Source organism: Misgurnus anguillicaudatus, chromosome 22 (assembly GCF_027580225.2).
Source record: "Misgurnus anguillicaudatus chromosome 22, ASM2758022v2, whole genome shotgun sequence".
Classification (NCBI taxonomy): Eukaryota; Metazoa; Chordata; class Actinopteri; order Cypriniformes; family Cobitidae; genus Misgurnus; species Misgurnus anguillicaudatus.
In genome coordinates, this window is record NC_073358.2 from 27955729 (window position 1) to 27982920 (window position 27192).

Genomic DNA, 27192 nt, shown 5'->3' on the forward strand with positions numbered 1-27192 from the left:
CTCTGATCAGCTGTTTAATGGCACGCCCTAAACAACGCGAGATTTCCTGCGAGACTCTGGTGAACGCGAGAAGACCTGTCGCCGCCGTTTCTCTTCCTCCTATCGGTTTGTTTTCGATCATAAATCCCGCTGGGAGATCATCCCGATATGCCAGGATCACTGACAGTCCGCATGGACAACTGCAGGCGGGCTTTCACATTGCATTACCCGTTAATCGGATAAACCTACCCGTTTGATCTTGCTTTAAAGGAAAAATCAACTCCCCCGTCGGAGATCTAGAGATCTTATGAGCTAACTTAGGCCGTGTGTCTGGCTGCGTTATCGTGCATTCAGGTGAGTGGCCTCTCCCACCTCATGACAGACACACTGCAGCCGCAAATGAAGATACCAAACATTTAGTTTCTCCTCTTCAAGGTCATAAGGGGAAGGAGATTTTTTTGTCGTTTACCGAAACAGAAACAGTGGCGGCGGCCTCTGTATGCAACCCGGGCTTAATGGCGTCCGACACCAGCGACACGGAGGAGTTTTACGATGCGGCGGAGGATGTCAACTTCACTCCCTCACCTCATGCGTGAGTCTCTTTTGCTAAATAAAAAAATATGCATTTTAGTGTTGTTATCATGGCGCTATCTGATGTAACGTTATGTTATCTGACTGCGGAACAAGGCGGCACCTGTCAAAGCTGTCAACAGTTGCCCCTTCAGTTTCTATAGTTACACTACTTTTGCACAGCCAGCCATAGGTTTATTATGCGCAATGTATTAAAATCATATGACTTTTACACGAAGCGAGTTTATGTCTCGTGTCTCAAAACGCATTGAGCATTTTAGGGCGGATTCTGAGCCTGCTTAGTATGTTAGTGAGACTGTCCCAAACGATACGTGGCGTTGTATATGATGTGGCTGTACTGTACTGTGTTGGTCTTGTCATTTGAAACTTTTTGCAAAGAGTTTAAACGCCTAAACAGAGTCGAATGGTATAACATTTTATTTAAAAAAAAAAAAAAGTTTAGGATATCTCGTTTTTCACAACTGTACAACATAATTTAGCACTTCTGCAGTAGCACACACATAAGAAATTCATACATATTTACTAGGCATATGTGAATAGATATGGACAAGAAGGACATACAAATTATGGAATTTCATCAAGAGACCTCATATGGTATTACAATCTTTATATTACCTCTTTAAGACCAGTGCTAGTTTCTAGATATATAAAGAGTACCTGAAAACCATACATGAGTAAAAGTATTAGATACCTTACTGCAAAAACGACTCAAGATAAACAAGATAAAAGTCACTAATTCTAATACAACTTGAGTAAGGGTGCACTTATATTAAAAGTCCATAAGAAATCACACTAAGAGATATGTAACGGAAAAACAAAAACGTCTTTGACGTTTATAACAAACCAAACCGTTTGAAAATCGGTAGAAAATTAAGCAAAGTATGGTCATTTAAAAGTACACGCATCATTAAAACACAATGCTACGAGTGAGCGTGCGCCCTGTGGTAAGATGGCCGCCAAATGTGGACGTTCCACTCAATTGGCCAGCAGCGTGGGCAAGACATCTAGCCTTTATACATATCTATGCCTAGATGGGTCATTTTTATGCGCTTTGGTCGCATTGCTTCAATACGTGTTGTGCTGTTTTGCCGTGAAACCGCACTGTCTTATTTACTTAAATGTGTTGTGTTTATGGCTCATGTCTGGAGCAGTGGGCCAGCGCCTGTCAATTCACAGGCATGTGCCGTTTTCAGCGGCATGTGTATGCGTTGTGATGCTTTGTGAGTGTGCGTCAGAGACGAAAATGTGGAATAAAGTCACTCATTTGGGTTTTTGAGCACCAAGGGTTTTCTTGTTGCCTTATGAATAGAAGATTGAACTGGTTTAGTCACATGGACTATTTTAACGATGTCTTTATTGCCTTTCTGAGCCTTGAGCATGGTAGTTGCATTGCTGTCAATCAGGGGTCAGAAAGTTCTTGTATTTAATTGAAAATATCTTAGTTTGTGTTCTGAAGATGAACAAATGTCTTTTGGCTTTGGAACAACATGAGGATGAGTAATTAATGGCAAAATTTAATTTTGGAGTAAACCATCCCTTTAATTGATATGAAACAGTTGGCATTCGGCAAGCTTTGGATTTGCGTTTATGTGGAGTAGCCTCTTTGGTGCATAAGGGCAAATTACATTAATTCCCTGCAGATGGTTATATCGCTTCTTCCACTACTAAAGAAATAAACCCCAGTAGATAAAGTTACCAACTTTTTGTGCTTTCTTTTCATGTAATGAGTAATGGTAAAAGTGTATTGGAATGAAGAGTACATATGAAGAGTTTGGTTCCAAAATGTGAGAACCAGGTTACTGCCAAAATCAGTATTATATCAGGTCAGTATTTAAAAGTAAATTCCTAATTTTACGCAAAATACAACATCCGCCGTATTATTCTGTCATCATTTCTCCCTTTTTTCCCAAAATGCAATAAATGCCACTTTTACTTTTTTGCAGGATGCAATAAATCTGCTCCACAAATTACAGCTCACCATTCCACGCATTGTTAACAAACAATGGCGGCGCATTGAGTACACGGAATCCTAGTCTTCCTCATCTAGTTTGTACTTCGTTATCAATCAACAAACAAACAAAAACAAAAAATACTTTAATGGCATTGATAAACCTGTGGTGGTTTTCTGTGACAGGAAAAAAACGTAAGCCATCAACATCTAATAATTTACGCGAGAGGCACTCGGGAGCCGTTTGCTTGTTCTCCCGACAGCATCAAGTTGCTCTCATGCTAACACATTGACCCCAGGTGATCTTATGAAAAACTTTCCATAATTCTACTCAAAGTCAACGAAAATCGAGCAGGACCAAAATATTTTACAGGTGATCGCTGTGCAAACTGTTAAGCGACGACGTCCCAAGTATAACCGCAGCAATGACAGTTTTCTTAATATGACAAAGTTAGTGTTTTGGTTAATGTCATTAATGTTTATTTTTTTAATCAGTGTATACCACTAGTCAACTAAATGAATACAACATGGCAAAGATGAATGCACATTTATATATTGATTTAATAGATTTATAGCATTTTGAAAAAAAAACGTATCATGGATTTATTGCATTTTGTGGAAAAAATAATTCGTTTTTAATAATAAATCTTTGAAAATCAAGTTATGGATTAGAATTTTTTATGTTTTTATAACTTAAAGATGCTATGTGAAAATTTGTAACAGAAAATAGTGTTTTTCATCTTGTCACTTTCTTGGTATAGAAAACACGTTTTTACCGAAATTAGTCAAAATGGATTTATTGCGTTTTTGGAACCAAACTCTTCATATATTCAATAAAAAATGTAGTTGAGTAGAGAGTAAAAGTTGCTAATATGTTTGATTAGGGATGCACGATATATCGCCCGACATATCGTTATCGGACGATAACTGCTTATTTGTAATATTATCGGTTATCGGTCTGATAGCAAAATTAGGCACATAAACGAAAGCCGATAAATGATGGATTATTTTGGTTTGTTGAACCACTTCACTTGCTCATTGCTGGCCATGTGGAGTTTTGATTGGTGCTTTCTGTGACATAGCACGAAGATGACACGTGTTGCGGGCTTAAGAAGAGTATGCTAGTCTAGCGCAAAGACAAGATGTCCGCGGTCTGGGAGTTTTTCATTGTGAAAATAATATAAATATTTATTGGCCTATATATATCGGTTATCGGCCCCCAAATATAAAGAATTATCGGTTATCGGTATCGGCCAAAATGTCCATATCGGTGCATCCCTATGTTTGATACAAAGTAGCCAAAAAATACTCTGGTACAATAGTGAAGTACTTTACACCTCTGATAGTTTGACAGACAGCTAGTGTTTGAGTCACAACAAGACAGATATATATATAGAAAAGAAAACCCAGATGACTAAATAAATAGTGACTAAGATTTAGGCCATGTTTACATTAGAGCATTTGCGTTTTAAAACGGCATTTTAAAATGAAAACGATCCTCGTTTATACTGGCATTTTAAAAAGAATCTTCATCCACACTATACACGACCATAAACGCATGAAACATGACCAATCATGTAACTGGGCATGCGCATAAAAGTGTAAAATAACTTATTACTCTAATAATAGCTTACCTTTGCGCGTTTATGCAGCCTAGGGGGTGTGCGATATTGACAAAAAGTCATACCTGGGTCCTTTGCTGGCAACTATAACAGACACTATTTTTGAACCTATAAAAATGTGTTTGGGAAAGTCTTATACTGTTCTATTTCCCCCCTACAACATATAAATATGATTAATAGGTTAATTTTGATTTTATAACTAAACAGAAAGGTCTTTATGATTTAAAAAGAAAGCAGTCAAGTGAACAGTACTAAACAGTAGCGAACTTTAAGCAAACATAGTAAGAGGTGAAGTATTGCTTTAGCCTATCAGAAATGCTTATTGCATTAATTTTTAAAAGTGTGCGAGGTCCGTGCACGTCCTCCGCTAGCAACACAGAATAACGTTAGCTAAAGCGCCTAAACGAGCATTATATATTAATGACGTTGGGTTTATTGTTTTTATTAATTTATATTCACAAAACTTATCAACAAAACATCGATTAAAATTAAGAGACAAATTATCTGAAACGAAATTCATTTTAAAGTAGCAAACAAAACTTACATTAAACTGGAAAATAATGTCAGACCCATTACAATTCTCCCTTCATATTGGCCTTTACAACGCCTATATGGCGTTTTAGATTACAGTCTATCTTTCGTAAGCTAACTAAATTTAAACAAAACATAAACACTTATACTGTTCTATCTCCTCCTACAACATATTAATATGATTAATAGGTTAATTTTGATTTTATAACTAAACAGAAAGGTCTTTATGAAAAGAAAGCATTCAAGTGAACAGTACTAAACAGTAGCAAACTTGAAGCAAAAATAAATTTCAGCAAATGCAAACTTCAATCAATCATAGTAAGAGGTGAAGTGTTGCTTTAGCCTACCCGAAATGCTTATTGCATTAATTTTTAAAAGTGTGCGAGGTCTGTGCACGTCCTCCGCTAGCAACACAAAAATAAAAGCGCAAGCGCCTAAACAAGCATTATATTAATGACGTTGAGTTTATTGTTTTTATTAATTTATATTCACAAAACTTATCAACAAAACATCGATTAAAATTAAGAGACAATTTATCTGAAACGAAATTCATTTTAAAGTAGCAAACAAAACTTACATTAAACTGGAAAATAATGTCTGACCCATTACAATTCTCCCTTCATATTGGCCTTTGCAACGCCCTATATAGCGTTTAAAATTACAGTCTATCTTTCGTAAGCTAACTAAATTTAAACAAAACATAAACACATTAAACCCAACAATACTCAAACATTAATATAAAACAGCCATTATCTATAAGGATGCATGTTAAAACAATCCGATATAGCGTTTATAATAGCTGGTTGGTAGATGTTTAGCCTACTATTTTTGGCAAAACCTCCGTTGCAAACCTCCATTTACCTGAATAAAAATATTTTTTTCTTTGAAAATGATGCGCTGTCACGTTAACATCAGCTGTTCGTTTACATAAGACTCCGTCTACGTTCATTTACACTCAGAGCAACGTCTGAGTTCTCAAACTAAAACAGGGTCTTCAGCGTTTGCGAACGAATCCGTTTATGAGGGTCGAAAACGGTGATGTAGTGTAGATGAAAGGCGTAAACGTAGCAAAAGTAACGCGTTTTAAAGGATAAACGCATTAATGTAAACATAGCCTTAGAGTGTTATAACTGATTGAAAAACAATGTGTAGACTTAAGGTTCAGAAAATAAACTGCTCTCCTGTATGAAGAATGAGTTCAAATAATAATGTAAAATAGTATAGGAAAAGTCTATGCGGTCTTATCATTGCAGTGTGACAGGGGTCAGAGGTGTCAGAAAACTTGTGACAGTGATTTAGCAATGTTGATGATGGGCACAAACATTCCCAGTGAACACATACAGATGATACATTTTCTGCAAGTTACTTTAAATAAGTGTGTGCAAACTGCATAAACATTGCAGGGTCTCAGTGAAAGTAAACAGTGTTCAGTAAGACTGAAAGTCTTGTCTGTTCATGAATGCTGTGTCATAAAGGCTTCATTTAATTCCTCACACCTCCTTATGTGAAGTCAGTGTTGGGAGGAGCCCTTATATCCACCAGATGTGTTTTTGTACATATAAAACCTTATTGACATTTACTAATTAGTCTAGATTACACTTCATCCACAGCTTAACGGTATGACGGCTCAAATTCCACACATTTTTGGTAACTCTTTATGTGAGCATGAATGACAAAACATAGCTTTGTGACCCATAATATGTGTGTTGTAAGCATTTAAATCCTTAAAGTTCAGAACTGTTTTTTAATCCATCATCCATTGTTGTTTTGTAGGTCGCCTGCAAAGTTTGACCTTCCTCAACCCGAGGTAGGAGTTTACTGTTCACACATACACCTGTATTTACCTATTCAATACATCTGTATTTAGAGAAAAAGAAGCACAACAAACGAATACAGCTTCGTTTCTACCAACGGTACGATACAGTAGCCTACGAATCGGGACTGATCGATGTCATTGTCATGTGAAGAACAAAGCAACACAGTAAACAACAATGACACAGCAGATCTTGTTCTTCACGCACACATTAATACAAATATTGATGTTATTACTTTCGTTTACAGAGCCCGTTTGTCCCGCCTGGTCTTCCTCTGTTATGCAAAAGCCCTGATTGTCTGGTGCGCTAAGTCCTTTTTTTGCAACCGATATAATTCTGATTAGTTACTCCCTTAGGAAAAATTACAATGAATACCTTATGATTATTGTGTTGAGATCATGGTAAATTTGTGGTGGTTGTTTTACTACACATAAAACCAAAAAATTGTAATCTTTTTTTTCCAATAAATGCATGTTAGTATAATTAAACCATGGATAATTCTAAAGGGCTGTTAAGTGTTTTGCTTTTTTTGCTTTAACCTGGGATTTCAGTAATAAAATGTCAATCTGTGATAATTGTGAAACATGCATTATCAATTTAATTTAGCGTGTGCAGTATGTCATGCACAAGTGTTGATTCTCTGTCATCCAGTTAAAGGGACACTCCACTTTTTTGAACATATGCTTATTTTCCAGCTCCCCCAGAGTTAAAAGTTTGATTTTTACAGTTTTGGAATCTATTCAGATGATCTTCGGGTCTGGCGGTACCACTTTTAGTATATCTTTGCACAATCCATTGAATCTTATTGGACCATTAGCATCGTGCTAAAAAATATGTTTTTCCTATTTAAAACTTGACTCTTCTGTAGTAACATCATGTACTAAGGCAGACAGAAAATTAAATGATATTACGCAGTGCCTGAAAATAGTCCCCTTGGTAACTTTCAATAGCAGACTATTTTCGTGCACTGCGTAATATCATTGCGCCTGCTGCAGCCATGTTACTGCAGCAAAGTCCTTGATTATTATGCCGGAATGAGAGTATAGTTCCTAGCCATATCTGCCTAGAAAATTGCAACTTTTAATTTTCCGTCCGTCTTAGTACACGATGTAACTACAGAACAGTCAAGTGTATATAGGAAAAATAAAAAACTTTTTGGCTATTTTCGAGCGTGATGCTAATGGTCTAATTGGATTCAATTGATTATGCTAAGCTATGCTAAAAGTGGTTCAGCCAGACCTGGAGATCGGTTAAAAGGATTACAAAACTGTAAAAATCAAATGTTTTACTCTAGAGGAGCTGGAAAATGAGCATGTATTCAAAAAACTGGAGTGTCCTTTTAACTCTATGCAGTGGATCTTGCTTTAAAAAGTGGTGACGTCCAGTATGCCATTTTGGTACCACTGACACAGGAGGACATAATTGCGTACTGTACCGGTCTGTAGAAACGAGACATAAAGGGCATAGGTGTAGTCGCTAGGTCTTGTGTTATTGAAGTGCATTAGTTACAGGAATACAAAATGTAATGCTCTTCCATTTTCTTTATAGCAGAGCCTGACACTTGATTCTAGATTTGTTAAATATTTGAATAAAAAATTTAAGAAACGCAACAAACCAGGTCTTACCTGCTGTTGACGATCTTGCAGTACTTTTAGATCATTCTGGATCTTTCCTCACTTTAGATCTATAATCTACAACGTTTTTTTTTTTTTTAATGGCCTGAGGTCAGGATTAAGCAGATATGAAGCGAACGTCTTGAATGAATGTATAATATGTGCCGATAGCATTCAGTTAATATCATTATCTCATTTCTGACAAAGGTGGCGTTTAGCGGCTTTTGCATCTGAGCTCTTCATATCTTTATTATGTTTTTGCATGTAGGGTCTTGCAGAAAATGTGGTACAGGAAGTCACAGCTGGATTGGCTCAGCCAGATTCCCGAAATGATGATTCCCTTCAGGTAGTTTTGTGTGTTATGCTACCAACACTCTTGCTTTATCATCTGCTCTCTCTCTCTCTCTCTCTCTCCTTCTAAGTTTCTGCTTTACTCTTTGGTATTTGTAATAGATCCATAAACCTTATTCACACAGCACTTTTGTCCCAGAAAATACCTGTAAAATTGGCAGACAGGCTTCTGTGTGAACACAAACACATCCTGTAAATGTTCTGGGATCCCCTGTCGTAAGGGGCGTGCCATAGTGAGGACGCGAGGGTCATTGCAACAATGAAGTTAGGGATTAGAGGCAGTCTGAATGAACCAAAAATCAAACGATCCAGGTCAGGACAAATCCTGGATGCATTTTCTGTGTATTTTCCGTAATGTCTGTGTGAAAAGGGCTATAGTGTACTTATAGTTTACTCATAGTGTATTTAAATGCAGTTGGATGTTTGCCCAAAATGCAGATCATTCAGTCTAGTGTTCGATGTCTCTGTTCAAATAACCTAAATTTGTTTAAATCCCTCCTTAAACCTTCAAATTGTTTAGATTCCAAGCTCAGCGTCAATAAATGTGGACCCTGTGACCTTTGTAGGCATGGTCATTATTGACATTGTTGAGAAACGTTAGTTTAGGTAATCAGTCTAAACAAAGCGATCTCCACACAAGGATCGGTTAGATAAAAAAGTTGCTCCATCCTGTTACCTTGAATACTTCATGCACACATGCTTTCTGATGTCTGTCTTTCAGATTATTGACAGTATTATAGAGGAAAGTCAGAAAACGAATGGAGTGGAGGATCAGTTGTTGAGAGGAGAGGAAACGTGTGCAACTTTATCTGAAGCCGAGAAGATCCCAAGAGCAGAAGGTTGCGGTCCTGAAGAAATCCAGGTTCCTGTGGCTGCTCTGGTAGCTTCAAAAGACTCTGATCAGGTATTACGCGATGCTGGTCCCACCGAACAGCTGCCTGATGTAAGACCAAAGGAAGTGAGGTCACAGGACATTCAGGAAAGAGCACCTGATGTGGCAGATGGAGCCCAAGTGGGCCAGGACCAAGCTATTCCACCCCCTCCTGACATTACTAGTGCTTTGGGTCAGCCATCACAACCTTCCCCTGTACCGTGTGCAGAAACTCCTAAAACGGCAGACATTTTAGAACAAGTCCCTATGACTGAACCGGATGGCTCTGGTCCTTCCAAACCTCCCCGACAGTTTACAGTGGAGCCTGACATTGTAGCTAGCACCAAGAAGCAGCCACCCTCAAGGCCACCACCACCTTCCGCAGCGCCACCTCCTAGGCCGCCTCCCCCTTCACGGCCCACCTTCCCACCTAGTAAAAAGTCCCAAGAATTGATGCGACCAACAGGGCTTGAGGGTAGGTTTTCAAGTTTTCTTTAGTACACAGTTTATATATGACATATTTGAAAATAGTTATGGTATATGTGTCTGGTAATTACTGTTTGAGGACTTTATGGCCTGTGTTTTGTCACATTTTAGTTTAATGTTTTAAAATGGTAATAATTTTATATACTTAAGCAATATGGTGTCCTATGATTGGTCAGTTTCTGTAGATCCAACAGATGAGCCATGTGGATTGGTCAGTCCATGTGCCACGATGAGAGGTGTTCCCAAAGAGCTCCAGCACTCCCTGGATCTCGCTAGCGCCACCAGTGGTGACAAAGTGGTTACTGCACAGGTTTGTAGCTGAATATAGTTTTACCAAATAATATAATAATGTAAATATGCAAGAATCAATATTACAAATGATAAGTTAGAGTATTTAACATCATCAATTTGTGTTTTTTTGTGTGTGAGCAGGAAAATGATGAGCAGGCATTTAGTACAAGTGGGAGTGAGACTCCAGGGCCACAGAGACCAAGGTCTAACTCAGGGAGAGAGCTAACAGATGAGGTATTTATTTTGTGTGTGTGTATGTGTGCATGCTTGCATTAAGGGCCGGTCACACTGGACTTTTCGTTCTTTTCATACGCATGCAAATGCGTCAGACCGAAAATGCAAGCTTTCGATTTTTCGCAGGTCACTGCGTAGCAAAGTTCACGTCTGGTAAACTCTGACTTGCGATTTCGCATCACCTGGAGATCTGTTACCACTACAGAACCTGTATGTCATTGAGTGACTGAAAGCGCAAATGGATGCAGCCAAAGATTTAATAAACGGCTCCCCGCCCACTCCCCGCAGCATCGTCCGACAAATATTCGCATGCTCTAGTCTAGTGTGACCGCGGCTGAACTATATCACTTGATAAAATCACTTCTGTGTAGGGCTGTCACGATTATGACATTTGGCTGACAGTTAATTGTCTAATAAATTGTGGCGATTATGACAATTAATTGTCTGTTTTATTGCTTTGACATGAACAAACAAAAAAATATGAGAATTATATGAAATAATTTTCACATATTGTTGTGATTATTTAATGCTCACGTAACACACGCTGTTTCTGCATTTCTGATGTTAATCTGGAGTACCTATAAACTAGTATTACATCCTTTATATCTTCGAAGAGTCTTTAGTTTAATCAGATTTATAAAAGAAAGATTAGCTTTACCGAATCTTTCCGATAACATATGAAAAAATGTAGTAGTTACTACCGCGGGAGGAGCGAGTACGAGTCATGCAACACTATACAACACTGTTTAACTTATGATTTACTACATGTTCATGTCATTTATATAATATGCACACGCATATTTACAACATAAGACAGAAGTCTTACTTACCGCATGCAACTCATGACCCGGTTGGGAAAATCCAGCACATCAAACACACACGCAAAACTCCGCTGCTCCCCCGGATAATAAACTATATCCATTGTTTCCATAAGGCTAGCTTTCTTCTCCTTACATCCAAAAACACACTTCTTCTTTCGTGCCATTGTTGAGTTTTGAAATTGAACAAAACTGTGTCGCGTGATATGATGTTTGCAAGTTCTAGCGTCTCCAGCTGATTGACGGCTGGGAGGGGTTTTCCAGGGGAAGTGCCAATATAAAGAAGTGATACGTATAGAAATCCCTGAAATGTCAGCTGGACCTGTAATCGAAAAAAAAAATCCGAAACTTGTACGAACCCTGGCCAAGTGCATTTGGCACAGAAATACACTGTAACACACCCAACTGCTTTTTTGACACTTTGCCTTATTCTTAATATATATGAATACACATAGCGCATATTTAAAATAATTATTTAATGAATATATCTTTCAAAACTGAAAATTCTTCATAAGATATAAACACAATAAAGTGTCTGGAAAAATAACTAAATATATAAAAATGCAATCAAATTAAACTAATACCAGAACATGCCTTAAATATGAGGCCATCCTATTAAGGTCATATTATTACTGGACCACATGTCTCTAGTGGCTGCAAAAAAATAAATTCCTCACAGATCCTTAAGAATAGCATAATTCACTTCCATAAATTGAAATTGCTGTTTGGAAATGTATGTTTTACTCAGCAGTTCATAGCAAGGGCTGGGGGATTAATTGCAATCGAATCGCGATGTGAAACGTTGCAATTAGCAAATCGCGAAAGGATGTGATATGAGAAATATGCAAAGAGGCTTTGTGACCAATTGAATTTTGTGGCACATTGCATCTGCCACAAAATGCAATCGTAAATCGAATTGCAATTTCTGGTAGAAAAAACACAATTAGATATTTTTCCTAAATCGCACAGCCCAGTTTATACTGCTTACCAAGTTTTGCAGCATTTATTTAAATGCTGTTTTTTTCCACTGTATTGAATGGCTTTGCAATGTATCGCATTACACTGTCAGTCCAGGAGTGCCATACGATACAGTCTCGTTAATACAGGCGCTGCAGCTCCCCCTTGTTTTTTTTAAAGGGATGTGCAATCATTGCGGTGATCTGAAATCATCGCAATGAGGTCAAACAATCGCGATAATACTATTATTTAATCATTGTGACAGCCCTACTTCTGTGTGCTTACGGATGTTAAATTTCAATCATCATTTGTAAAAGTCTGTGCATAGTCTATGTGCATTTGTGTTGTATAGGAAATCCTCGCAAGCGTCATGATCAAGAATCTGGACACTGGTGAGGAGATCCCATTGATCCAGGCCGAAGAGAAACTACCCACTGGAATCAACCCTCTTACATTGCATATCATGAGAAGAACCAAGGAATATATCTCGTAAGTGATTTGCATTTTTCACAACGCACTGGTAACATCCTTATTACAGATCTTCTTGAGTATTTGTGAATCCGATAGATAGATGGACGCACGCATTACTGGGCTTTGTGAAATACTTTTTGAATTCCAAAATAACAGTGCATTTTCCACAGTGTGTAAAACGCTTCAATATTTCACAATGTACCTGAGATTGCATTTCATGTGTTATATAAAGCAGGGGTTCCCAAACGTTTTATTTTGCGAGCCATCTAAATTGGTATAATCTATCCATGGACCCACCAACCTATTTTTCAATGATATGTAAGTTTAATTGCGATATCAAAATACCTAATGGTATATCATATTAAAATCGATGTCATTGCCGCTACAACCAAGTGATTTGTGACCCATAGGCGGGTCGTGACCCACGGTTTAAAAAGATATAGAGGATCATTTTCCTTTTATGGCACTCTTTATAATATTTCTTATGACACTTCTTGCTAATGCTGTGGTGCCTTCAGGCTGGAGGATTGAATCCTGTCAGTAATCCAATTTTCCACACTTTCATCTGCCCTCATTTTATCCGCCAAAGTGAAGCCTACAGACTGTTTTTCTTTTTTTTTGAAGGGAGAAGTCATGTAATCTCATCTCCTCTCCTAAACCAGTAAACACAACATAAGACATTTTGGCAGCAAGTACTTTGTAATGCTGAGCCAATACAAGTTTTGTAGTTCCCATTATTGTGGTTCATCTTAAACATTTAGGCTACTTGATCTGGTCCTGGATCAGTGTTGGTACATATCTCTTTCTCTCTCCTCTGCAGAAATGATGCGGCACAGTCGGATGATGATGATAAATCCCAGCCTGCCCTTACAGATACAGATGGAGGAAAACTCAAACAGAGAACGTAAGAGATTAATGTTATGTTATTATATTAGGCCTGTCCATCAGTTACATGTTTTATTCAAAATATTTTGCAAATTTCTTTATTTTTAATATTTTATTTTGCAATAAATTGGTCCATTTTTATGGTAATTTATAAAGCATTTTGTTAGCACTGCAAAAGTTGTGGGTTGACTTTCCTTGTATTGCACTGCAAGTTGCTTTGTATAAAAGCCTCTGGCAAATGCATAAAGGTAAATAAAAGTCGATAGGGCTCTGTTCATTCCTCTGTTGGGTTCTTTGCTCTTTTATTCAGAACACAGCTAAAAAAGTTTCTGGGGAAATCGGTGAAAAGGGCAAAGCACCTGGCAGAAGAATACGGCGAGAAGGCCGTGAATAAAGTCAAGAGCGTTCGAGATGAAGTGTTCCACACGGACCAGGACGACCCATCCTCCAGTGACGATGAGGGAATGCCGTACACCAGGCCGGTCAAGTTTAAAGCCGCTCACAGCTTCAAAGGGCCCTTTGATTTCGACCAAATCAAAGTGGTGCAGGACCTGAGCGGAGAACACATGGTGAGGAGAGGGTGTGACCTTTCCTGTCACTTTTAACCTGAATTATTTGGTTTATTATTTAGTGGTTTAAACACTCCCTCCACCATTCATTCTTTCTTTATTTTTTTTTCACATGGGTGCGGTTTGGACAATGAAGTTTTCTCATTGTGGAAGGCTGTTGGCTACAGCAGGGCAGGATAATGTAGTCCGGATCTGGGTTTTAAAAAATGCCTACGACTATTTCAACAACATGAGAATAAAATACAATACAGAAGGTAACCAAATACAATCTTCATGTAAAGCTTCCATTCTGTACAACACATACAGTACCTATAGGGAAGAGCAGGGCGCAAACTAACGCTTTTGTCATTCAAAAAATATTTAAGTTAGATTAATCATTTTTTACGCAATCAACACACACATCTCTGCTACAAATGAACACTTAACATTTTTTGTGGGACCTCCCGTTATCATACAATTATATCAAAAGTGACAGGAGTGCAAACGTAACAACTTCCCCCATAGGTGGGGTTATTTGTAACAATCAGAGGTTTTTTAACACTTGCTAGAAAATGTTTTTGAACACAAATAATTCAATAAAATTCTGTCTATATACTAAGTTGAATATTGTTTATATATCTGCCTATAATAGATAGATATTCACACATTCATCCATTCATGATCCTTCATCTAACCATTCTCCATTCCCTTTAAAAGGGCTTCACAATTCAGACAAAAAAAATCATAATTGTCAGTTATTTCCCCTGATATTGTTTTAATATTTATCATTTTGATTAATGGTATTTACATTGTTTCCATTTTTATTATCATTGTATGCCTGAAGCTTAATTGTAACACTGTGTTACAACCGCTGTGTAAAACATTTTTCAATCCCAGCTCTCAGTTACTAGAAGTTGCTGACATGTTTCAAAATGGTTTTATGTTTTAGGTAACAAGGCAGTGATTAAAATAATATAAGGTTGGATTTGGTGACTTACACATTCAACTCAGAAATCGAAAAAAAAAAACATAAGATGAAGAAATTTACTTCTATGCCTTCAAATCACGCTTTTTTCATTATCTTATATCAATAGAATTTTCACACATTCACAGGAGATCATCTTCTGACAGTAAGAGAAAAAGACCTAAAGCTCTGACCTGTATAAATTTGTAAAGTAGCCGTGTTAGTTTGTGCCCCGCTCACCCCTACACTTCTTAATCTTAAAGACAAATGCATAAATAACTTTTTCAAACAAATATGTCTGTGAGAGGAAATCATTAATATTTTGACCTTTTTTAGGGGCGGTTTCCCAGACAGGAATTAGACTAGTCCTAGACTAAAATAAATGTAAGAGCTGTCCAAACTGAAAACAACTTGCACTGACATATCTTTAAATACATCGCTTCCCTTTGTTTTGCCACAAAATGCACACAAGTATTTTTTAGTAATGCATGCTTGTTAAAGGGGACAGAGAATGAAAAACCATTTGTACCTTGTCTTTGGTGAATAATGGTAGTCTACCCGCATTCACGAACATACAAAAAGTGCTAGACATGCTAAACATCTCAGTCTCATAGAAATTCCTCTTTTAGAAATGTCAGCCAGAAAACGGCCCAATCTGAAAAACTGATGCTTATGACATCACAGGCATCTCACTGCCCCTCCACTTTAAAATAATTGGCTACATTTTTTGAGTGGCAGCAAAGTCAGCCAATCAGTAATGAGATTGCAAGTTAAGCCAGTGGGGGGAGCCAAATAGGTGCAAACCCACTTGTTTAAAATCCCCCACCCTAATAGAGCTATCTGAAAGAGGTTTTTAGGAAGCTTCTAAGGCATTACAGACCCAAACAAAAAAAGTGTTGTCTACATGTCATATCACAGAACAAGGATAAATACCCCGTTCAATCATTCTATGTCACCTTTAAAAACTAGTTATTTTTCATAATTAAAATAAGGCCTAGTCCTGCCTTAAAATAATCCCTGTCTGGGAAACCACCCCTTACTGTGGGTTTACACCAGATGCGAGTTCAACGATTTGCGTGAGTAGATTACATTCAAAGTCAATGCAAAGACGCAATTAGACGCGTCCTTGCATGTGGCGATGCGAATGATGCGATATGGGTGGCGCGTTTGCCGTGAAAACACGCGCTGTACGCCTCAAACGCATCTTCGGCCAAGTTGAAAATATTCAACTAGAGCGAAAAATTTGCATGACACAAAGTTAAATCCCACGAGTAATCTAGAGCAAGCAACACTATGCGATTGCACGCTTTGCGTTTGGTGTAAACCCACAGTTAGTATTCAATACGTCACATATCTATGGAACACAGCGGTACTGCAGTAACTTTGAATCTCATTGGTCCTTGTGGGTTTTGTGGCTATTTGTGACCCTGGACCACAAAACCAGTCGCACAGGTATATTTGTAGAAAAAGCAAGAAATAGATTGCATGGATTAAAATGATCATTTTTTCTTTTGTGCCAAAGAATTATTAGTATATTATGTAAAGATCATGTTTCGTGAAAATATTTTGTAAATGTCCTACCGTTAATATCCGTGTTTCATCATGTGACACAAGCATTTTAATATAAAATAATTTGTGCTCAGCTGAAGAAAAGAAATCATATACATGTAATGACATAAGAAGATAATTTATTTTAATACCACAATATTTTCATTTGGGAACATTTCATCAATATCAGCACACAGACTTACATTACACAGTGCCCTGGAATATATTTTATCCTGATTGGTCAGTTGTGGTATTATGTGGCCAGATGTGTTTTTTATGACCACAAAACCAGTGATACCCAAACATTTTCATTTCGTGACCAGCTTAGACGGGTATAATCTATCTCAGGAGGACCCACAATTTTTTTTTTATAGTAATATGCAGAAAAAATACATTTGTTTTCTTTCAGAAGAGAGTACTTTATATTTTCACTGTCATTGTATGAATTAAATGTAAGTTTAATTGCAATCCCATATGACCTGATATTGTCCCAAAACCGTATTAAAGACCCATTTAAAGGTGCAGTGTGTAAATGTAAGCATCTAGTGGTGAGGTTGCAAATTGCAACCAACGGCTCAGTCCACTGCTCTCACTTTTGAAACGCATAGAGAAGCTACAGTAGCCACCTCCGGAAAAACATGTAATCAACGGAGACAACTTAGTAAAAAAAGTTTGTCCATTAAGGGCTTCTGTAGAAACATGGCGGCACAAAATGGCAACTTCCATGTAAGGGGACCCTCGGTGTATGTATATAAAAACGTCTCATTCTAAGGCAATAAACAAATAACGGTACATTATAAAAGGTCTTTATACATGCCTGATAATATAGTTTTGTATATTATTTTGCATTTCTGTCAAGAGATCCTTTTAAAAATTACACACTGCACCTTTAAGGTGTGGAGACAAGTGCAGGTGCAACAGAATAGTATCTGCCGTACCAGCATATAAAGCACCCAAAAAGCATGCAGTAATAAACTATAAAAACACAAAATATGTTACATGCTGTCTTGGCTAGACTTGTGCCTTCAAGTGATATGTATTGCTAGACCTAAAATGACATTTTCAGGTCAATATGTTTGTCTGAATGCCACACATAGCAGCATATAAGGGTAATAAGTCTGTCCGAGGTGTGACAACTATAACAATGTAAACTAATAAAACTTATTTCCATGCATTTTATTTCAATTTAAAGGAAGAGTATGTAGGATTGTGGCCAAAACTGGTACTGCAATCACAAAACTGGTGGTCAATACACAACATGACAACATAAACATCAGTTGAGGGCTGCAACTCCACTTTTTAAATGACAATATCCTGCCCAGACCACTGTTGTGAGTGATATAAGTATTTGAAATGAAAATGATTTCTTAATGTCTAGTGACATATCAGGGCCATTTTATGATTAATTCATATACATTTCTTACATACTGTTCCTTTAAGTCTAATGACAGCTGCAAAAATTTACTTCATATGAAGAGCTTAGATGCAAAACCTTTCTAAGTGCATCTGCCATGTTTTCTTGTAAATTAGCATTTTTATCTCTCTTTTAGTGGATTCTGCCAACAAACCGGTATTTCTGAATGGCCTGAGGCCACAGATTTGTATGAATGTATAATATGTGAGAATTCAGTTAATATCATTATCCAAATTTTACGGAGGTGGCATTTAGCACCTTTTGCATCTGAGCTCCTTATATGTAGTTTGGAAATAAACTATGTTTCTGTTTTAAAAGACTTGTGTATCTTCTCTCTCTTTTCTATTTAAGGACGTGTATCCCCGTCTCCCTCTCAGGAGAGTCTGTGTTCTTCTAAATCAGATACTGAAGGAGGGGTAAGCTATGTTTTGTTTATTCCCATTTTCATACTGTCAAATGATTGCTTCGGGTTATAAAATATCTGCATCTGTTTCTATTGCTCTCGACAAGATTGGAGCTGCAGTCGAGGACCCAGACACAGAGGATAAAAACGTACCATTCCGACAGGTTCCTTTCTGCAAGTACAAGGGTCATACAGCTGACCTGCTGGATCTTTCCTGGTCAAAGGTAAGAGGTTACAACCTTCAGTTTCCGCTAAGCCTCTGTATTAAAGCAACGTGTAAAGAATAATGAAGAATTAAATGAAAAGATGACACTTAAATGTATATTTTGTCTTAAAGAGCACCTATTGACCGATTCACGTTTTAACATTTCCCTTGGTGTGTAAGTACACACCAAAGCTACAAAAATGTACGATATGTGGAAAATAATGTGTTTTTAACCATAAACTACGCAAACACGTATAAATTTTTTACACACAATAACATTGTTTTTAGCAATGAAATACGTGTTCTTTAATTTTGACAATTTGTTGTCATTCAAAATTTGAGGATTTAAAAGTATTATGCTAGTGTGTTTTTTTTCCCATGCTTTTACAAAGATCAAATATTTTTATTTAAGTTAGTGATTACGTAAATTGGTTTATTTGCATGCAAGTCATATTATTGACTGGTATATAGTGTATAAGTTTACAGTTATAATACTTTTTTTGGTGTTCATGCTTCCATTTTAAAACTTTAAAAAAGTCTCAGTTCCCATTTATCATGTAAATGTATGGAAAGGACACTTTTTTATTAATTTGTTACATTTTAATTCACAATCTTTTGTTTTAGAAGGTCATTAAAGGGCGAGTAAATAGCAAAAATGGTCATTTAGGGTAAACTACGGTATTCATTTGAGGCAAAAGTGTAGTCAATAACGTTGCAATCGATATCTATTGTATTTTGTGTTGAGTAGAATTACTTCCTCCTGTCATCATCTATGGATAAGACGGTTCGATTGTGGCACATCTCCAGGAGGGAGTGTCTCTGTTGCTTTCAGCATATAGACTTTGTGACAGCCATCGCATTTCATCCCAGGGATGAGTGTACCTGTCCACACGCGTCCGCAACATTGCGTGTGTGTTTGTGTGTTTCAATCGTATTTACTTTTTTTTCCTTAGGATGACAGATATTTCTTGAGCGGTTCTTTGGATGGAAAGTTGCGGTTATGGAATATTCCAGATAAAAAGGTGGCACTGTGGAATGAGGTGGACGGACAGACGCGTTTGATTACGGCCGCTAACTTTTGCCAGAATGGAAAATACGCAGTTATAGGCACCTATGATGGACGCTGTATCTTCTATGACACAGAGGTGTGTGTTTGTTCAATAACTGGCGAAACACTTTGTTAACATTGGATAATGCATTACTAACATAAATTAACAGTGAACAATACATCTACAGCATTTATTAATCTTAGTTGTTAATCTAAGCATTTACTACTATATACGAACATGAAAAGTTGTAACTGTTGACATTAGTTAATGCACAATGAACCAACGTGAACAATTGTATTGGCATTAACTAAAATGAACAAAGATTAATAAATGCTATTAAACTATATTGCATACTGTTCATTCATGTTACTGCACAGCTCGTTGGAATGCTTGATTCTGATTGGCCAATCGTGACATTTGAAGGTTTGTTATTCCCAACTGCTCAAAACACGGTGATATCTTAAAAACAAAAATTAACATATTAAAAATGAGCAAATAAAATATTTCAAATCAATATTTAATGTTCCTTACCTTACTTATGAGGTAAATAGCTGTGTAATAAGCAGGATAATGTACAGGCAGCCGGTTGTTATTGTGAAATAAGCCCCTTCAGTGTGATACAAGACCTGGCTATACATTATCTCTTACTTACCTAATGCACTTTTCAAAATATTATACCGTCTAAAAAAATTAATTTCTGTCATTTTCTATTCACTATCATTCCATTCAAATACCGTATACTTTGTATTTTACTGTGGGACACAAAAAATAATTTTCACTATACAGCAATGGATGAAGTAGTAGTAACCCTGGACTGTCAAGCACTATAAAAGCATCACAGTAGTCGTCTACATGATTTTTGTCTAATGAGATAATGCTTTATCTTTTGGGAATGGTTCCTTTAACAGGAAGAAATATTCCTGGAACTGCAATAATACAAAATATATTTTTAAATCAAACTGTAAATGGTTGATAAGGATTTCATTATCACTTCTTTCTTTCTGTTCTTCTCAGCGCCTCAAGTATCACACCCAAATCCATGTTCGCTCCACAAGAGGCAGGAATCGCGTGGGCCGAAAAATCACAGGTATCGAGCCACTTCCCGGAGAGAATAAGGTGAGACGCTCAGGAAATGAGAAATGAGTCACTAATATAGCAATCCAGATAAAATATAAAAAGCCTGACATTAGACTTGAAACTTTTGTCTACTTCATAAAAAAGGTGACCCCGTCTGTGAAAACCTCATCTAAAGTCATTATTTCTTGTGATTTACTAGTTCTACATTAAATCAAATAATGTAAAGAACATTCTGTAAAAATATAACCTTGATATCTTAAATGTTATTGTCAGAGTAAGGTCATGTCAAAGATTACAATTTTAATTTGAAACCTGGGATACACTGCACGATTTTTGGCTGTTCCAGCCGAAAGATTGCCATCGTGAAACAATCGGCGTGATTTCTGCTATCGTGGCTCTTTATCGGTGGTCCTATTTCATACAGTGAGAAATCTTCAAAGACGGCAGTTTTCCCGGTCTTGCGTCCAAAGATAGCCCATGATAGTTTTCAGAAATTCAGCATGATCAACGCACAGTGTGTTTGCTGCTACAACCTGCATACTGGTATTTGTTTACCACTAGCACATGCTGGTGACGTTGCGCTAACGTGTGACGCAGCCTTCGAAACCTCCGTGTCATCATTGTGCAGTCTACATGCATGTCGTACTCAAGTTTAAACTATTCATGTCGCACAGTGTGATCTTATAGGATTGCAAAAATCCTGCACTGTATTCAATGCTTGAGACTGACAAATTATAAAAAATAAAACCTTGTGATAAAACCATTCAGTCTGATTTGACAGCCGCATAACCATTCGAAATCTTTTTCACTGCAGATCTTGGTGACGTCAAATGACTCTCGGATTCGCCTGTATGACCTGAGAGATTTGTCTCTTTCTATGAAGTACAAAGGTTATGTGAACAGCAGCAGTCAGATCAAAGCCAGTTTCAGGTGAGAAGAGAGTTGACATTTTGATTTGACATTTATGGCAGAGAAAATCCCCCCAAAATTTATATTTTAGCATAAATTGTATTGCATAGTGATAAATACATGCAGGATTCACCCACATATACATCGACACCCCGTTTTTTGAGAAGGGGTTTTAACATTAAGTGGCATGCCATCTTACGCACAGAAGCCAGTGGCACGTGCCACTACGTTTTGTGGCACTTCCGGTTTCAATTGGCTCGTACCAGTGGCTCGTCGAGTGGCACTTCCAGTGTCCAGTGGCTCATGCCACTCCGTTTAGTGGCTCGTCGAGTGGCACTTTCGGTGTCCAGTGGCTCATGTCACTGTTTAGTGGTGGCTCGTTGAGTGGCACTTCCGATGTCCAGTGGCTCATACCATTCCGTTTGTGGCTTGTCTACTGACACATGTCAGTAAAACTTAGGTCTGTTGGATTGAGGCATGTGGCACTGATATTCACCGATCGATCATTACAGAACCGAGAGTAACTTACGCGTGCTGCTGCTATGTTCATTTAATTGTGACACAATGATTTTGTGTGTCCTTTTTGACTGTCTGGTGTTTCAGGTAACCGAATGCGTGAAATGCATCAAGAGCTAAATAGGACATCTTGATGATCGTATGATCATAATTCACAATTTAAGTATTAAAAATGTAAATATTTAAAATGGGAAGGCAAATATTTTATATATTTAATAAAGCACAACATTTGTCTGAGCTATATTGTATATTGTATAATAGTTTTAAATATAAATTTTCTAATTGTATTATTTGGGGGAAAATGTAGTCTGTGAGTGGCATGTTTTTATTTGTAACCAGTGCCAATGTGTTGTTTTTAATAAAAAGTGTCATTTATAAGAATCTCGCAGAATATTATAATTTTTTTTTCTGCAAAGTACCGCATTTACACACATGCACGCCAAAACAGTAGGTGTCAGTCTAACCATGTTTATGTTTAAAAACAATGTCACATATATTTACAACTTGATATTTATTTTATTTTTTTACAACTTGATATTTACACGGTGTTGACAGTGCAGATACGTCACGTGCCCTTCAAAATTACATTTTATATAGTCTATACAGTATAGATTGTTGTCTATAAGAAATAAGGGTTCGAACAAATTATTATTTCACAACATTAATGAGATAGTAATTATTTTAAATAAATTGTTGGATTATTTCAAAGCAAAACAGATTTACAAAACACTTAGCAAAACACTTTACAAATGATTAAATCAAACACAGTTTTTTCCTTTATTTTATGCATTTCATTGGATCTAAATGTTGCCTACAGTATGCTTTAAGAAGGAGTCAGTTTTTTTTCTTAGATCTCGTCTTTCATTTAAAGGGTATCTAGTAGACTCACTTAAATTAGGCAAACTACTTTAAAAAAAAAGATTTACAAAAACTGATTAAATATTAAGAAAAGGCACAATGTTCACACGACCATGGCTCGGACAAATACTGTGCTTTATTAAATGAAAACACTCAAAATATTATGCATTTCCATTTTAAATACTGTGATCATACAATTCCTTTATGAACGAGCGTCAAGATGATATATTTAGCTCTCGGCTCAATTTACGCATTCGGTTACCTGAAACAGAGTCAGAAAGGACACACAAAATCATTGTGTCACAATTAAATGAACATAGCAGCAGCACGCGTTACGCTCGAATCTGTAATGATCGATCAGTGACTATCAGTGCCACATGCCTCAATCAAACAGATCTAAGTTTTACTGACATGTGTCAGTGTACGAGCAACCAAACGGAGTGGTATGAGCCATTGGACATCGGAAGTGCCACTCGACGAGCCACTAAAAAGTGTCATGAGCCACTGGACACCGGAAATGCCACTCGACGAGCCACTGGTACGAGCCAATGGAAACCCGGAAGTGCCACTAAACATAGTGGCACGTGCCAGTGGCTTCTGTGCGTAAGATGCCATGCCACTTTATGTTAAAACTGCTACTGTGTTTTTTTTAATCTTATTTTAAGATCCCATATTTGATTTCTTTTTCTTTTAGCCATGACTATTCCTTCATTGTGAGCGGCTCAGAGGACAGGTATGTTTACATCTGGAGCACATACCATGACCTAAGCAAGTTTACCTCTGTGCGGAGAGATCGTAATGACTTTTGGGAAGGAATCAAAGGTAATATTTGATGTTACAACAAAAATGAATCATATATTGATGCTTCTTAAAGGGACAGTTCACCCAAAAATGAAAATTCTGTCATCATTTACTCACTCTCATGTTGTTACAAACCTTATAAATATTTTTGTTCTGATAAACACAAAGGAAGATATTTTGAGGAATGTTTGTAACCTAACCAATCAGAAAGCCCCATTGACATCCATATTAGGATAAAAGAATACTATGGAAGTCAATGGGGCCTCTGATCACAAAGAAATTTATAAAGGTTTGTAAACAATGTGAGGTTTTTGTAAATGATGACAGAATTTAAATTTTTGGGTGAACTATCCATTTTAACTGAATAAAGGTTATGCATGTTGAGATGAAAACAGGAGTGATCAATGTTTGTACATTCTTAAACCGATTTTGTTTGTTTGCTTGTAGCCCATAATGCGGTGGTGACATCTGCAATTTTTGCTCCGCATCCGGATCTTATTGTGCCTCAGGAGGCAGGAGTAGAGAAGCCTGACTCGGACTGCAAGAGTGACAACACGGATGACTCGGAGACCATCCCATCAGGTACTGATGCTAAATGTGACATTACAACTGTAAACTCTATGGGGCGGTTTCCCGGACAGGTTTTAGATGAATCCAGGACTAGGCCTTAGTTAAATTACCACATTTAAGTAGTTTTTAAAAGCATACCTTACAAAAACAATACGGTGTGCATCTTGAGACAAAATAATGGCACTGATATATATGTTAAAATGTTGCAGTGCAAGATGTGTTCAAATTAAGGCCCTGTTTACACTAGAGCATTTGCGTTTTAAAACGGCATTTTAAAATGAAAACGATCTTTGTTTATACTGGCATTTTAAAAAGAATCTTCATCCACACTATACACCACCATAAACGCATGAAACATGACCAATCACGTAACTGAGCATGCGCATAAAAGTGTAAAATAACTTATTACTCTAATAATAGCTTACCTTTGCGCATTTATGCAGCCTAGGGGTGTGCCATTTTGACAAAAATTCATACCTGGATCCTTTGCCGGCAACTACAACAGACACTATTTTTGAACCTATAAAAATGTGTTTTGGAAAGTCTTCACCCCCCCCCCCCCCTTACAACATATTAATAGGTTAATGTTGATGTTATAAACCAAACAGAAAGGTCTTTATGATTTAAAAAGGAAGCATTCAAGTGAACAGTACTAAACAGTAGCGAACTTGAAGCAAAAATAAATTTCAGCAAATGCTTTTTTCAAAGCAAAGCAAAAACTTTAATCAAACATAATAAGAGGTAAACACCAAATAACTTATCTTCCCTTACCTGTCGCTGTTCAGTGTGCAATTAATTAATAAAAATTAATATGACGTTAATAGCAACACAGAAATAGCAAAAAGCGCAATCGGCTAAACGAGCATATGACGTTAATTTTATTGTTTTTATTAATTTATATTAACAAAACTTATCAACAAAACATCGATTCAAATTAAGAGACAAATTATATGAAACGAAATTCATTTTAAAGTAGCAAACAAAACTTAAATTAAACTCGAAATAAAGTCTGACCCATTACAATTCTCCCTTCATATTGGCATTTACAACGCCCTATATGGCGTAAAAAATTACAGTCTATCTTTCGTAATAAGCTAACTAAATTTAAACAAAACATAAACAACATTACAACAATATTCAAACTCAACAATACTCAAACATAAATATAAAACAGACATTATCTATAAGGATACACGTTAAAACAATCTGATATAGCGTTTATAATAGAGGGTTGGTAGATGTTTACTATTTTTGGCAAAACCTCTGTTGCAAGCCTCCATTTACCTGAATAAAAATAATGTTTACTTTGAAAATGATGCGCTGTCACGTTAACATCAGCTGTTCGTTTACACAAGACTCCGTCTTCGTTCATTTACACTGCAGCGCAACGTCTTGAGTTCTCAAACTAAAACAGGGTCTGCAGCGTTTGCGATCGAATCCGTTTATGAGGGTCGAAAACGGTGATGTAGTGTAGATGAAAGGCGTTTTAGAAAAGTAACGCGTTTTAAAGGATAAATGCATTAATGTAAACATAGCCTAGGCAGCTCAAACATGCATTGTAGTCCAGGAAACCACCCCTACATGTGCTGACGATCAAAAGTGACACCCATTTTTCTCTTTCCGCTGTTCATTTATCTTATCTTACTGTTTCTCAGGGGCGCTGAAAACAGACCACTCTGAAGTTTTGCTGTCTGCTGATTTCACCGGAGCCATTAAAGTGTTTGTCAATGTTAAAAAATACTGAGTGAACACCTAGCACACGTAAAATAATTAAAAAAATTCCTCTTATTTTGGGCAGAGCTGAAACTGAGTAAACTAAAGCAGTGCCACTTTACATCTAACTGAGCCCCCATTTATTGACCAATCAGCTGCTGGTGAGTGCTCTGAGAGGCGGAGATTTTAAGCCCCGCCTTATTTGCGGAGAACAGGGACCCAGGAAGTTGGAGGGCGGGGACAGTTAAGTAACAGGGATTTAAATGTCTTCACAGCCGAACACATTTCTCTCTTTCTTTTACCTTTTTAATAATTTGATTTCATTTGGAGATGAATAGTTGAGAGGTATTATTACACTGTTATCGTGCGTACACAAAAGGGCTTTACAATGCACAGATCGATGATGCCGTTTTAATGGATGAGTGAACCTGCAAGCCTGTTTGTGAACAGAATTGATAGCAGAAATACACACAGCATTTTAATTTTTTTCCTGCACATTCTAATCCCAACCTCGAGTGTTTTCCAGAAAGTATCGCACATTTCCAACGCTAGCACTAACTAAATTCATTTCAGTTTAGAAGTCTTTGTCAGTGTTATGTTGTAAAAAATAATTGAACCAGATTTTTTATGTGTACGATTCCAGAAAAAAAGGATTTTCCCATGTATGGTGTTTTAATCTATGTATGCATTAAAACATTGCATTTTTCACTGGTGTGATTCAGTTTGTCTCTTTATGCTTCTTTCTTAGTCTGAACATGCACATTAATATTTTTTAATAAGATTTCTTGTATTTAGCATTTATTCTAATGTCAACCTTATGACAAAAGTTTTATCAAATGTTTTTAACTGTACCAATATCTTTGATGTCAATATTAAGTGACTTAAATACCAATGATAGATTTTTGTTTTCAAATATTTTTTCCTAATTATTCTTTTCATACATTATACAATTTCCTTGTTGCACTGAATTTTTTTTTAAGTTTAATAAATTTGAAATTACAATTAATTTAAAATTTCTTGAGTAGTGAGGGGTTGCTACAAATTATAAAAAAAATAACTTGGAGACATTTCACAAGACTTTTTTAAGATGTCAAATAAATCTTTGGTGTCCCCAGAGTACGTATTTGAAGTTTTAGCTTAAAATATCATATAGAT

General features: G+C 36.8%; 1 protein-coding gene across 2 annotated transcripts; it reads left to right on the plus strand.

The window, feature by feature from the left end:
• Positions 1–79: 79 nt before the first annotated feature.
• Positions 80–26758, plus strand: wdr44 (WD repeat domain 44). 2 transcript variants are annotated; one of them, XM_073860775.1, is made up of 20 exons: positions 80–333; positions 415–571; positions 6445–6478; positions 8367–8444; positions 9171–9795; positions 9983–10116; positions 10239–10331; positions 12459–12595; positions 13398–13481; positions 13773–14025; positions 14141–14285; positions 18288–18352; positions 18447–18563; positions 19293–19414; positions 19497–19689; positions 20608–20709; positions 21485–21600; positions 23648–23775; positions 24202–24344; positions 25979–26758. In XM_073860775.1, the coding sequence occupies exons 2-20, from the start codon at positions 495–497 to the stop codon at positions 26066–26068; spliced, it is 2736 nt and encodes a 911-aa protein (XP_073716876.1). In that variant the 5' UTR covers positions 80–333; positions 415–494; the 3' UTR covers positions 26069–26758. The 2 variants fall into 2 exon arrangements, with proteins under 2 accessions (XP_073716876.1, XP_073716877.1); XM_073860776.1 differs by having other exon boundaries at positions 82–333; positions 24202–24336; positions 25980–26758.
• Positions 26759–27192: the final 434 nt, after the last annotated feature.